This window comes from Branchiostoma floridae, chromosome 9 (assembly GCF_000003815.2).
Source record: "Branchiostoma floridae strain S238N-H82 chromosome 9, Bfl_VNyyK, whole genome shotgun sequence".
NCBI lineage: Eukaryota > Metazoa > Chordata > Leptocardii > Amphioxiformes > Branchiostomatidae > Branchiostoma > Branchiostoma floridae.
The window spans coordinates 2,977,534-2,992,346 of NC_049987.1; the positions used below are offsets into that span (position 1 = coordinate 2,977,534).

At 42.6% G+C, this 14,813-nt stretch overlaps 1 protein-coding gene across 1 annotated transcript in view; it reads right to left on the reverse strand.

The window, feature by feature from the left end:
* Nucleotides 1-165: 165 nt before the first annotated feature.
* LOC118422971 overlaps nucleotides 166-14,813 on the reverse strand; it is a 19,159-nt gene continuing 4,511 nt past the window's right edge. Inside the window, exons 2-12 of the mRNA XM_035830857.1 lie at nucleotides 9,071-9,457; nucleotides 8,742-8,846; nucleotides 7,792-8,187; nucleotides 4,410-4,514; nucleotides 3,964-4,029; nucleotides 3,115-3,489; nucleotides 2,593-2,652; nucleotides 1,919-2,281; nucleotides 1,442-1,546; nucleotides 743-1,108; nucleotides 166-248 (exon numbers count right to left, since the gene is read on the reverse strand). Of these exons, the coding sequence (XP_035686750.1) occupies nucleotides 166-248; nucleotides 743-1,108; nucleotides 1,442-1,546; nucleotides 1,919-2,281; nucleotides 2,593-2,652; nucleotides 3,115-3,489; nucleotides 3,964-4,029; nucleotides 4,410-4,514; nucleotides 7,792-8,187; nucleotides 8,742-8,846; nucleotides 9,071-9,457 (2,411 nt within the window). The remainder of the gene's footprint in view (nucleotides 249-742; nucleotides 1,109-1,441; nucleotides 1,547-1,918; nucleotides 2,282-2,592; nucleotides 2,653-3,114; nucleotides 3,490-3,963; nucleotides 4,030-4,409; nucleotides 4,515-7,791; nucleotides 8,188-8,741; nucleotides 8,847-9,070; nucleotides 9,458-14,813) is intronic.

The following is a 14,813-nucleotide window of genomic DNA, read 5'->3' on the forward strand; positions in this document are numbered from 1 at the left end:
AAATATGTAACTGGTTTATTGGTTCAATACACGAACACTAAAATACATTGCATGCACCGAAGACGCTGAATTGCGCACTTTAGAATAGTACATATGCAAACATACGATACAATTACAAGGGAATGCTTATAAAACTACAACGACAGCGTCATATGAAATCTATTTTTACCTACTTGAATCTCTAGCTGTAGTTGTAACCTGGGGTGTAGTGGTTGTAGTCTGGGGTGCAGCGGTTGAAGCGTTGGAGTCTACAACATATAATAATATGCAATAAACAATAAAGACATTTGTACATGTAATCCTTGTACTCTTTTGATAATACTTCTGAAATTGAGCCTGAAAATGCCACTTTACAGCAGTACTACTGATGTAAAATTATAAGTACTGCTGTACCACTGATGTACCATTATATGTACTACTGTAGTACTGATGCATCATTATAAGTATTGCTGATCTACTGACTTATCATCATTATGAACTACCTTACTACTGGTGCATCATCATAGGTACTACTATACCACAGATGTATTATCATAAATACTACTGTACTACTGATGTAACATTATAATGTACTACTGTATCACTGATGTATTTTTGTATTATTTAAGTACTACTGTAACAGTTACTGTAACTGTACTACTGATGTATCGTTATATGTACAACTGATGTATCAGGATATGTACTACTGAAAATAATTTAAAACATACTGCAGTGTTTTTCATAAAATAAAGATCCTAAATACCTGCACATAAGGCGTACCGGTCCTCCCATTTTGAACCAACGGCACACCAAGTTGAGTCCACGCCACAAGCGGCGCCTTTACTCCAGGTGTTCATGTATTGATAAACACCTTGCATCTGTGCACATTCGGTTGGTGTGGTGCCACACAGCTCTTGGGATACTTCCGTCATCGGGTGGCCACAATGTTTCAACCCGGTGAGGACGCACTCCGACGAGGAATACTGGCAATCGCTGCCCCCTGTACACGGTGTCACGTACCCCGCTGCCTCGCAGGCTGCCTTCACGTTTGCCGATGTCATCTTTCCGATGACAGGTACTTTGTAGTAGTTCCATCCTTTGTAATGAACAAGGTATGACGCTTCCCGTTCTGTAGAGGAGACGGAATATCAATTTTAAAAGATTGTAGCGTTTAAAAGATTGCAGTACGTATACCTATGTATGCCATGGGGGTGGGGGTGGGTGGGTGGCTTTATGCAAAATGAACCTGTAGTGTCTCCATTGAGGTGTGACGTACCTTGGAACCAACATCTTCTGTACCGTCAGTAGTGGTTACATCTGAGAAACGATGTAAGGTTAGACGAAGGAACCCAGTCAAACTACAAGACTTGTATTATCCTTTCCATCGATCATAGTTTTGATGAAAGCAACATGCAGTGTAAAATGTTGAATTTGAAGTAGTTGTAGCTATCTTGTATCTGACCTTTGTTGTCCTGCTCCCCAGACCCAACATCATCCTCATCCTCAGTCAGCAAATCATCCGATACAACAGGTGTAGGAGGAGGAAATGTCGTCTCTGGGGCTCCATCTGTTGAAGAAAAAACAGAATGATGATTTCATTATTAAGCACACTTCATTCTTTTACCATATTTCACTTGATGTTAAAATCTATAATCCCGAATCGTTATCTAGTTGAATTGGTTTACTAATGGAAACGCTCAGCTTCGCAAGATAATATATGGTTTGAAAATGACGATTTAAGTCACGCAATAACATAACGCTAGATGACGAGAATTATTATCAGAGAAATCCGCACTTATAAAGATAAAAGTCTAACGTCAAATACTTTCTGTTATCCTTTCTTTCACTGGGCTAAATAAGGAGGATTTTTTCTTCAAATTTCAGGTAATAATGTAACGTTACGCTCCATTCGGTTTAGCAGTATTTATGCTTTACTTACCACAAGTGATGCCCTTTATACAGACGCCAAGTGTTGTTGTTCGGACGTTCCACGAATTCAGTGGTGTCTTCTGCTGTACGCCATCCTTACAGCTGTTCTCAATGACGTTATTCGTTGCGAAAGCCGGTCCGGGAGAGTCACCCGTTGTCCCGTGCCAACACCCGAAGTTTCCTCCGGCTGCGAGCAGTTGTTCTGCATCTTCGTAACCGGGAATTCCTTGAAGCAGGTCCCGACACTTCGTGAGGTGGTGGTCGGTGTCTCGCTCGTCTATGTAACACATGGTCCAGCCGTCTGGAACTCTAAAGCCGCTGGACTGGTCAACTACTTCCTTCGCCTGTCGCAGTATCTTACCACAGCAGTTCCCTAGCAGCAGAAAATAGCATGTTGACAAGCGTTTTGCATCAGATCAATGAAAATCTGTAATTGGACCATGTCTACAAGATTTTCTCGTTCCTAACACATATGCTTGTGTGTGTGTGTGTGTGAAATTCTTAACATTAACTTGAAATTCTTTTCATTATCTTTAACAACTTACAAACAAAACCAAGAGTACCTGAAAACATCTCCTTGGAAGACATGTTGTTTTCTAGAATCTTACTCGTAAAAAAAGAACTTGGTATTCAACAAAGTTGTTCCGTTTAGAATAGAGACAAATGCTGTTAATGTTTACTTACTTGGCTCTTTGGTGGGTGTAGCGGTTGTAGCCTGGGATGCAGTGGTTGTAACATTTCGGTCTACAACAGAACAATAAACAACAAACATAGTTGTAATCCTTGTACCTTGCTTTGTGCGTAGTTGAAAGAAAATACAAATTACGACCAGTAGATATAAGAAAATCCATCTAGAGGACCAAGGAAAATTGGTGAATTTTGCAGTGTAGCAGAATTTGCGACTCTGCCGATCGAAGTTTGTAAATTAAAGACATTTATCAAACGGAGGGCTATAGGGCCTTCGTCTGGTCTTGATATTATAGTAAAGTTGTAAAATAGGCTCTGTTGCTTGAAAAGAGGTACATGTATAACACACATGGAAATAGTAAAAAATTAGCCATCGGCCATCGTTTCGCCTAAAAACAATAATTTAAGATGGATAGAACCTCCTGCTGGCAAATCAGCTGTACAGTTTGATTCCGAAATTTAGGCTGTGAAAAGAACTTAACATTTTCTATAGAATGAAATCATTTTAAATCACAATACCTGTTGCACAGAAGGCGTATCTGTTCTCCCATCCAGAACCAATAGCACACCAATCTCTCAACTCTACTCCACACGCGGCACCATCCTTCCAAGTGTTCATATACTGGTAGACACCCTGCAGCTTTGGACAGCCGTATGGTTTTGTACCACACAGCTCTTGGGATACTTCCTTCATCGGGTTGTTACAGTCTTCCAACCCAGTGAGGACGCACTCCGACGAAGAATGCATGCAGTCGCGGTCCCCTGAACATGGTGTCACGTACCCGGCTGCCTCGCAGGCTGCCTGCACGTTTGCCGATGTCATTTCGCCGATGACGGGTACTTTGAAGTAGTTCCATCCTTTGTAATGAACCAGGTAGGTTCCAGCCTCACGTTCTATTGAGGAGAAGAGATATTATTTAGGGCAAGCGTGAGCCTTACTGGCATAAGGTGATAAAGTTTTACACATGGACAACACATGGCTTCTGAATACGGTATATACTTTGAGTTTGCTTCTGTAAGGTTTGGGTCACGGGCTGTTTTTTATTGCACTTTCAGGCGTGCCTTGTGTATTTTGGGGCCCTGTCGGGCACCAGGCCTAGGTTGAATTTAAGTCAGACTTAAAATAAACCCAGGACCTGGTAACAAATATACACCGTGACCTACCCAAAGAGGAACACCAAGGGGTACCCCCGTATTCGACAGTCCACTTCCAAGGCAACGCAAGAAGAACGCTACAAGTACGTGGCATTCGATTAAGCAACTATTTACAAGGTTTATAGCTTATCGTAATATCTGAGCAGGAAGATTGCTATACACGTGCATGCAATGGGGGGGGGGGTCTTGTTTAAAAAGGATATCTGGTCTCACCTGGGGTTTGAGGTGCTCCAGAGCCTACATCTTCTGCATCGTCGGGACTTTCAGTTGTGGGTGCATCTGATTGGGGAAGGAAACTGATTAAACCTTCATGAAATCATTGCCCTCTCCGGACAAAAGGATCTTCATCAACAACCAAGTCATAAACTCTCTGCCAACGTTCCAGTGACCTTCTGTCTTTTTTTCTCAGGGCAAAACCGACAGGTACTAGGTTCAAAATCAAAGTGCACTGCAGCTATAGGTGGCGCTGCTTATAGATGCGGTCCCAAATGTCGGCTTTAACAGTTCATTAATATCTTGGTTGTGAATAGTGAAGCTTCTAATTTGTTAGCGAGTGATTTTTGAAACCAGTGAAACCATGCACAGGTATTATCATTCCGAAAGAACCAGTGAACCTTTAATTAAAAAAAAAAAGAAATTAAAACTGTCTTTTCCCTCACCTTCAATGTACGGCTCCCCTGGCCCCATGTCATCCTCATCATCGCTCAATATGTCAACAGGCATGGAAGATGCAGGGGGAGGCACTGTCGTGTTTGGTGCTCCGGCTGTGATGATTGCAAAAACGTTAAAAAAAACGTTCAGAATGCTTACTGCTTTATTCTGTTGTAATGTTAGTCTGTGACCAGAGGGTTACCTCTGGCGACAGACTTTTAGTTTTGTCACGTTTTCGCGCGTTCGCATCTGTATCTGCATGTTCCCGTTGTCTGAATCCTATGAGGTTTGGCAGGTCCTCTGTGCTGAGGTTGACGATGATGCACGTGGGTTTCTTTCGGCAGCAGCTGGTTTTATTATGGATGTTATAAAAATAACACCCCTACAAAATGTTCGTCGTCCGGTGTATTGGTCCAGATCCCCTGTATGTGGGTCATGGCGTAATTGATATTGTCAAGCAGATGCGTGATTTTATCTGATCGTCAAAGTTATTCGCGTTCACATCTGTATCTGCATGTTCCCGTTGTCGGATACGTATGTTGTTTTGTTGAAAGGGAAGCTCAGCAACAGGACCTTCTCCGTGAACGGTCAGAACATACCAACAATCCAAGAAGAACCAGTCAAGAGTCTGGGTCGATTATGCACAAGTAACCTGAAAGACTCTGAGAGGGGACCTGAGGTAGTTGAGCAGGCTATCAGCGGCCTGAAGCGCATTGACAGTTGTGAACTTCCAGGAAGGTTAAAAATATGGTGCACCCAATTTCTACTTTTCCCCAGACTGAAGTGGCCGTTGAAAACCTACAATATCGCCATGTCTACAGTGGACCTGATTGACAGGAAAGCGAACACATACTTCCGCAAGTGGCTCGGTGTTCCCCGATGTCTTTCAGCAGTTGCTCTGTATGGGGACAACATGCTAAGCCTTCCACTCATGTCCATTTCAGAAGAGCACAAGGTGGAAAAAGCTCGTCTAGTCCTGGAGTTAGAGGGGTCTCAGGACCCATCAGTGAGAGCGGCCAACAAGAACTTCCACACTGGGAGAAAGTGGAATGTGAAGGACACCATCCATCTAGCAGTAACCAGACTACAGCACAAAGACCTTGTGGGTGCAGTACAGGTGGGAAGGTCAGGTCTTGGCTGGGGAGAAAGAGTGCACAGATGGTCGAGTGCTAATCCCAGAGAAAAGCGACAGCTGGTGGTACAGGAAGTGAGAAGGATGGAGGAGGAGAAGAGGAAAGTGGCAGCTGTTGACCAGAGTCAGCAGGGTGCGTGGTTGAACTGGGAGGGAGCAGTAGGAAGGAGTCTCTCGTGGGGTGACCTGTGGTCCATGCAGGATTTCAGACTCAGTTTCCTCATACGAGCTGTGTATGATGTACTCCCTAGCCCTCAGAACCTTACCCGGTGGTACAAGAATGAAGAGTCCTGCCAGCTGTGTGGTGCGGAACGAGCCAACCTGAAACATATCTTGTCTGATTGCAGGATTGCTCTACAGCAGGGCCGGTATACTTGGCGACACAACAAAGCACTAAGACAGATAGCTATAACTCTGGAAGAAGCAAGAAGGAAAACTACAGGAACAGAGACTCCTTTACAACCCATCAACTTTGTAAGAGGAGGGCAACAACCCAGAGAAGCAGCTTCCATGAGTAGCAACACAGGAGGAGGCCCACTGTGCAGAGGAAATTGGGAGATGTCAGTAGACTTAGATAAGAAGCTCCACTTCCCAAGTGTTATTTGCGACACGATGTTGAGACGGGACCTTGTGATGTGGGCAGAGGACCTGAAGTCGGTTGTAAATAATAGTTGAGATGACTGTTCCGTGGGAGGAAAATCTTCAAGCAGCCCACGAAAGGAAGAAGCTCAAGTACGAGCAGCTGGTCAGTCAGTGTGAAGAAAGGGGGTGGAAGGTCCAACTCTACCCGGTTGAAGTAGGAGTAAGAGGATTTGTAGGGGCATCCCTTCTGCGCCTATGTAGGGACTTGCACATTAGGAGAAGAGTGCTGAAACACCTTACCAAGACAGTCAGCGAAGAGGTGGAGAAGTGTAGCTGCGTTTTATGGATGAGAAGGAAGGATAAGAGCTGGAAGTAGATGGAACGACTACGCCAGAAGCAGGACAGAGACGTCTGCCCTGCTGTTCCGCCGGTGTGGAGACGTCCCAGATTAAGGAACGAAACGTCGAGGACAGCCGGTATCTGGCCGATGATCTGGTGTAGTATGCTGAGAAGCATCTTCTTGTTAGCAGGTTAGTTGACCTGTTTCCCTTAGTGTTTGGCAGGTCCTTTGCACTGAGGTTGACGATGATGCACGTTGTTTTTATTTCGCGGCTGCTGGTTTTATTATGGATGTATAAAAATAACACCCCTACAATTTGTTCGTCTTGCGGTGTTTTGGTCCAGGGCCACTTTGTGTGAGCCTTGCCATAGTTAAACATAGCAAGCAGATGCGTGGTTTCATCTGATCGTCAAAGTTATTCGCGTTCGCATCTGTATCTGCATGTTCCCGTTGTCGGTTACGTATGTTGTTTGGCAGGTCCTCTGTACTGAGGTTGACGATGATGCACGTTGTTTTTATTTCGCGGCTGCTGGTTTTATTATGGATGTATAAAAATATCACACCTACAATTTGTTCGTCTTACGGTGTTTTGGCCCAGGGCCGCTTTAACGGTTGGTCACCTTTCTCGAAATATGTTGGATTATGATTTTACCATTCACACAAGTTGACAGTTGTTCACCTTGCTCAAAATATGTCAACATCTGTGAAGAGCTGCGACCAGCTGGTCATGATATGTTTGTTAACTTCGGTCTACTTTGAATATGACAGTATCACCTATTTATGGCAATTTTATGTAGCTGCGGGCCAATGGCCATTTACGTTTTAAAGGAACATGGTTGGTACTTTTATTATGATAATGCTGTCTTCATATATACTTATACGTTCAGCATCTTGTCCGAACTCATTTACAGTATGGATGAAGCAAGTTTGAATAAAATGATATATCTAACACCATGAAAAGAATCATTATAGGATATAAGCACAACGTCACACACCAAAGGAGACAAAACAACCAACATATACCAGACCGACGTCACAGACTATGTTACCTACGGTCACTTGTTTTATTTTAAAGTTAAAATCTACAAGCCACGTCATTGAACACAAAGAAGTTAGGCTAAATGTTGCGTTTGTGGTTAATTGTAAGCTTTGGAAAACAATTAAGTACACCACCGTAAAGTTAAAAGTTAGAAACGTAGTTCTTTGACTAAGAGTGCAATATATTACAATTTACAAATGAAACACGGGCCATAAAACGCAAAAGAAAAAAAATAACACATGAATAAAATACATGAATAAAATTATAGGAATGAAATGTTAAAATTAGCAACCTAACCTGTTGTGCAGTAGGCAAGAAGGCACTCTTTTGCTTTTCTTAACTTGTAGACGAAGTAGTCTCCGGGACATGACAAGACTTTGATTTCCCATGACCACTTGCAATCGTTGCCATCCCAAAACGCACACACTGTTCGGGTGACAACACCATCAGTTACGTTTGGATGCCGTCCTCTCATCCAAACAGGAGCGTGTGTACCGCAGCGATTAGTCGATAGGGGGCGTTCCGTGGCCATTGTAACGCCCCCCTCCCCCACGAAGCGATACCAAGACCCATTTTTCACCTCGCTTCTCTTGTCGCATAGAAGAGTGCTTGTGCCTGTGTTTGGGTCTATTTGATAGTGTACACTTCTCTGTGGCTCATCCAAAGTAATGTAGTTGTTACAGGCGCGATGAACTGTAAAATAGAAGTAAAACCATGTAAAACATTGAGATATTAACCTTTTATAGATCTTTATAGTGCAACAACTGACGGTAAGTTTGTGCGACACTAAGAGAATAACTTTTCTACATTGTATCATCAATTGGTGGCAATGATTCAAAATCCAAATCGCCTGTTTTGGGTATTCCTCATTAGGATCTACAGTGATGTGTTAACAAAGAAAAATTTCGATATTTGATTAAAAAAAACAGAACCAAGAACCAACCTTAGAGATATCTAATAAGTTACTATTGAATGAATGAATGAATGAATGAATGAATTAATGAATGAATGAATGAATGAATGAATGTCTAATAACCCATTCATGGATAGGATATGATATGATATCTATCGGCGCACAGAATGTGCGACATTGAATGAAATAGAGGGATAGAGTGAATGGAACAAGATGGACAACCCCATTTCGAACTCTCTACAGTGTACACCCATATCTATTTACCCAAAAGATCTACTCCAATGACGATAAAAGTATAATTAGATAGCCTATACGTTAATAAGTAATCACGTACCTTTCGCCACGGGAACTTCTTCGCGTTTGTCCAAAGCACCGGAGCCATCTTCAATCTCATTGGATGCAGGCCTGGCGACGTCATCAACCGTCATATTTTGAATACCTGTTGAGCATGTTGATAATATTTCATACACAATCACAAAAATTAAGCATAACCAAAAGAGCGATATTAAATTGTTTTTCTTTGTCAGAACCTACACAATAGATACATACACGAATAGCATATTATCACATTTTATATATACTAGTATATTGAAATTGCAGGCAATGCAATACATGGCACATGTTGTAAACACTCTCATAAGGTAAACATAATTATTTCCTTACCTATGCCACAATACGTCAGACTACAGGCTTTCACAGGTCTCAACTTGTAGATGAGAAATCCCTCGGGACATCGCTTAACGCGAATGTTCCACTTCCAGCTGCACGTTCTCCCTCGAAACCGTGCACAGACCTGGCGGTCGACCACTCCGTCTTCGTACGTCGGGTTGATACCATTCATCCAGACGGGGGCGTCCGAGCCACAGCGGTGGGATAACGGCGGCGGTTCCGTCGGCATGGCTGTACCTGCCTCCCCCATGAACCTGTACCATCGTGCGGTCTGGAACCCCTCGGTGTTGTCACAGTGGTGTTGTCCGTGCAGTTCAATGGTTTTCACTTGGACACCTCTCCAAGTTTCGTTCAGTATATGATACTTTGAGCAGTATCGGTCTGGAAAAAAACATGAGGATAAGTTTGATGTAAATTGATGATAAATTTGATATAACTGCAGTGTACTCACTATCGAATTTTAGACATACTGTACTAAGTAGTCTGTGTAGTCTCTCTCTTTCCTTATCCCTTCCCTCTCTTTTTCTTTACACCCTTCATCTCTCTGCCTCTCCTTTTTCTTTTTAGTTCTTTCTTTCCTTTTGTCTTTCTTTATTTCCATCCCCTTTTCTCCATCTTTTTCTCTCCTTTTCTTATCCCTCCTTTCAGCCTTCCTTCTTTTTCCTAATTTTTTCTGTCTTTCATTCCGTCCCCTTTTCTCATTCCATCCCTTTCCTTCTTTCTTTCTTTCTTTCTTTCTTTCTTTCTTTCTTTCTTTCTTTCTTTCTTTCTTTCTTTCTTTCTTTCTTTCTTTCTTTCTTTCTTTCTTTCTTTCTTTCTTTCTTTCTTTCTTTCTTTCTTTCTTTCTTTCCAGGAAACTGGATGGTTCCTTCACCAGGATGTTACGTGCTGTATACAACAAACCTTGGTGGGAACATACAACAAAGAACTGTACGGGACTCTTCCATCTATTTCAACTGAAGTCAGGCGACGCCGGCTAAGCCTTCCTGGACATGTTGTTCGACACGGTGAACCAGCCAGAAAATTGCTTTTTTGGACACCAGAGGCAACTAGGAGACGAGGACGTCCTTGCCTCACGCTTAAGAACATTATTGAGACAGAGACTGGTTTGCATGACAGGGACCTTGTTGAACTGATGAGGGATAGAACACTATGGAGGTTAAACTGTGTAAATGCTCCAACTTGTTAAAACAAGTATGATTATGTATGTATGTATGTATGTATGTATGTTCTTTCTTTCTTTCTTTCTTTCTTCCTTCCTTTTCTCTCCTTTCCTCGTCCCTCTTTCTCTAGCATATTGAATGGGTAGCTGACATCCCTAGATTTAATTTCAGAACATCGAGAGTAGGGGAAAATTAAACACACATTCAAGCGCTACGTTTCTATCCAAATAGCCCACACGATCTTGCCAAACAGTTGAGAGTAACCGTCGGGTAAAGACTACAAGAGTCTGATAAGTGACAAGCCGACAAGCTGAGACTCGTCAGTATGAGACCTGACCTTGCCAAGTTCAACGGTCCATCTCTACTTCAAAGGAACTAGAGAAAACAACATCCTTTCTTTCCACGAAAAATGCATATACGGTGCCAAACTGAGCTTGGGTGGGTTCGCGTGAGGCAACGGTCGAGTTTTCCGCTCAGAACAACTCGGTGGTCTTTTGTTTGAATCCTGTTATATGTCACCTATCTTGTGTTCTTGGGAAAGGCACATTGCACGGCCTTTCTTAGGCCTACACCGCATTTCCTAACCGGGTCCCGGTCGGGCTGTTTAAGGAAACGAAAAATTAAAGTTTATGGCCATAAATATGCACAAGGCATGCTGTTGAATTATTTTTCGTAAGGTTTTGTGTTCTTGTTGTGTGATATGTTGTACTTTTCGTTCGCCTAAGCTGCCCGGCCGGGCCCCTTTATGAGGGCCCCAAGGGGGGGGGGGGGGGTACCGACAACGCTCTACGCTAAATTCGGGAGGGCCGGCTACGTAATACGCTAAATTATGGACGCTTTATTACGCTCTACGCTAAATTACGAAGTTTCATAATGCATTATGCAAATCTTTATTGTCTTTTGGCTGAACTCCGCCGACGGCAGAACGTGTGAAGAGGAGATTTAATTGATAATTTCGTCAACAAGATTCAAACTTTAATTAGACAATATAAAAGCATCAGTCTTGCTAGCCAGAGGCGGCGACAGCAAATTTCTTATGTGACATAATTTTCAGCACTAAAGTTCTAGCACCGAAAGCAGAGGCCCAACAATCTTGGGGGGTCCGGGGGCATACTCCCCCGGGAACATTGTTAAAGCTTAACCATCTGAAATGCCATTGTATGCATTTTGAATGGCAAATTTTGCTCACAGACTAAGCTAAGTTAAATGACGTTTCAATTAGAAATTCACATGCAACGCTCCTAAACATCATTTTCAGATTTCGAGTGCCAAAAGCACGAACTGTCGGAAGGTAGGTACGGGAAAATTTGGAAATTTGTACCCTCTGAAACACCATTTCCTGCATGTTGAGGGACGAATCTTGCTGGCAGACTATATGCTCAATGTAATGACATTTCTGTCAGAGAAAAGTTTTTGAGGGCGACGAGCGCCGGATGGGTCGTGAGCGCCAGAGGCCCAATTCGCCGGAAGCCCAATGGCCGCCCGAAGAAAAGTTGAAATCTTGACCCTCTGAAATTCCATTTCCTGGGGGCACATTTTGCTTGTTAACTAAGCTAAGTTCGGTAAATAAATTTCTACTAGTTGGGAGGCGACGCTCCCGCAACATATTTTCACCATGTCCAATGCCGAAGGGGTGAGCCATCGCAAGGAAAGTCCGGCGAAATTTTGAAATCTGGACCCTTTGAAATGCAATTTCCTCCATTTTCGCGGGTAAAAGTTGCCGGTAGACTAGTTAAGTTTATGAAATTTTGATTAGGTTTTACGAACAATTCATATGAATTACGTTTTACGGTAAAATCCAGTTAGCTTCTACGTAATACGTGAAATTAAAGGGGCCAATATCGCTCGACGTAAAATGCACCGATTACGCTGTACGCTGAATTCGAGCGGTCCCGCTACGGAGTACGTAGAATTAAAACCGCCGATTACGCTCTACGGAAAAGGGTTTGGGGCCCCCCTTTATGGAAATGTGCCGTTAGCCTTAGCCTTAGGTCACATTTCCAAACCGGGGTCCGGCCGTGCAGCTTTCGGGAGCGAAAAGAATGATATAAAAGACATCAAAATAAGATTCATGGGCATAATATGTGTATATTTCTAGGTATACATTTTAATTTTTTTTGTTTCTTAAAACATCCCGGCCGGGCCCAGGTTTGGAAATGTGACCTAAGCCTTACTCCTAGCTACCAGGCGTAAAATGGGTACTTGTCTTCGGTTGGGGAGGTAACAGACGGTGGCATGTAGGAATGAGTTGGTGTTTTACAACGGTCCAAGATGGCGGCAGCTGCTTTTGCCTGAGCTCTCATCTTTATCATATATTGTAAAATTCTGTCCTAAAATCTTGCCATCGTCCATAAATCATACCAGAATCTGAAAGTTGAATGTCTTAAGGCTTATTCTGTATGAGAAAATTGGACGTTTGACGAATCTGGGCGGAGATATTGGACGGAAAAACCTGGTCTCCCAGACAACAAAGGACGCTGTATCCGGGCAACAACAAAGGACGCCACTTTCTCGCCAGCGGAAACACCGCAGCGGGCTCCCTTAGTTGGAGCCCCCGCCGGTAGGTTTCTCTCTCTGCAACATTTACACTGATTTTTTACACAGTCTGTGTTTGTTTGTGGTGATTTATCACCAGCTCGTCGCTGCCGAGAGTATCTCTTGTCATTTCAGTACCCCCCCCCCCCCGGCAGAATGGCACCAAGAAAAGGCAACACTTCCGAAGACGATTCTGTATCTCTGTCAGTTGTCAAAGAACTACTAGAACTACAAGAGAGGAACTTCAAATCATTCCTGGACACGATTATGGAGTCAACACACAAGAGAATGGACAACATTATACGGGAAGTTCAAGAGATTAAGGACAGCCTTCACTTCTCACAAAAGGAAATCGACGACAACAAACTCAACCTATATCGACATGTACAAAAGGTAGAGGACATAGAAACAGAAATAACCCTACTCAAGAAAGACATCACCGCAAACGACACCAAAGTTGACTACCTTGAAAATCAATCGCGAAGAAATAATATATTGATTGACGGAGTCGCTGACACGAAGGACGAGACTTGGGACCAGTGTGAGCAGAAAGTAAGGGATCTACTCAAGGAAAAACTGAAGCTAGATCCAAAACAGATAGAAATAGAAAGAGCGCACAGGAACGGACGTTTTCAGGACGGAGGACGACCGCGCCCAATCGTAGCGAAACTGCTAAGATTCAAGGACAAGGACACAATCATCAAACGAGCAAAGTATCTGAAAGGAAGCACTATCTACATGAACGAGGATTTTTCCGAGAAGGTGAGACAGAAGAGGAAGGAACTGATCCCGGAAATGAAAGCTGCACGTGAACGTGGAAACATCGCGTACCTGAAATTTGACAAACTTATTGTCCACCCACCTGGAGAGGGAGGAGCAGATCGCAGGCGCACTAGAGCCGACTCCAGACACTGAAGACACGGAATTTGAGCTAAGTCAAATAACCCTTAACCACCCAACATGAACTCAAACCCCCCACAACCTAGCACCTTGATTTTTAATCCATGTGACCTGAATAATTTAGATAATGGGTCACAAATCTCCCCACTGGATCCTGATACTAACTTTCTGAATGACTTTTACACTTCTATAAATACAACTTCCCAATATCATACTGTTGAATCCTTTAATAAATCTTGTAGCACACCCTGTTGTAACACTCTATCCTTGTTCCACTTAAATGTACGAAGCCTACCATGCCATTTTGATGAAATGAATGAATATATCTCTTCCCTGCACCAACATTTTACAGTTATTGCATTAACAGAAACATGGCTAACAGAAAATATCGCGGAAAATTATAGTATACCTGGTTATAACAGCATACACCACTGCAGAAAGAATAGATCTGGAGGGGGTGTGTCACTATACATTAGAAACGACATGTATCATCAAGAACGAGGTGACCTTGAATTTGTTATCGATGTCACAGGCACAAAGAGCATATCCATAAAGGAATCTATAAACAATATTAATAGGGAAAGAGCGACTTGTTATATTATTGGTGATTTCAATATTAATCTATTTAACATACTAACCACCCACTACTGATCATATAAATGAAATGTTCTTGTTATATTATTGGTGATTTCAATATTAATCTATTAAACAATACTAACCAACCCACTACTGATCATATAAATGAAATGTTCTCATCTGGCTTCTACCCACTTATATGCAGACCTACCAGAATTACACCTTACTCTGCCACCTTAATAGACAACATTTATACAAACTCAGGTAGCAACAATATCAAGGTTGGCATCCTCATCACTGACATATCAGATCACTTTCCAATATTCCTTTCATCCGAATTAAACGAGCCAGTCAGACAGGCAGACAAAATATCTTATCGCCAAGTTAACACAACTAACATTCAGAAATTTACACAATCCCTATCAGAAATAGTATGGAGCGACGTATTAAACGAAACAGACACAGAGAAAGCATATAATCAGTTTCTCGAAACATACTGATCGTTATACGAAAAATGTTTCCCAAAGAAAACTACAAAAATCTCCCAGCACTCTCGCAAAAAA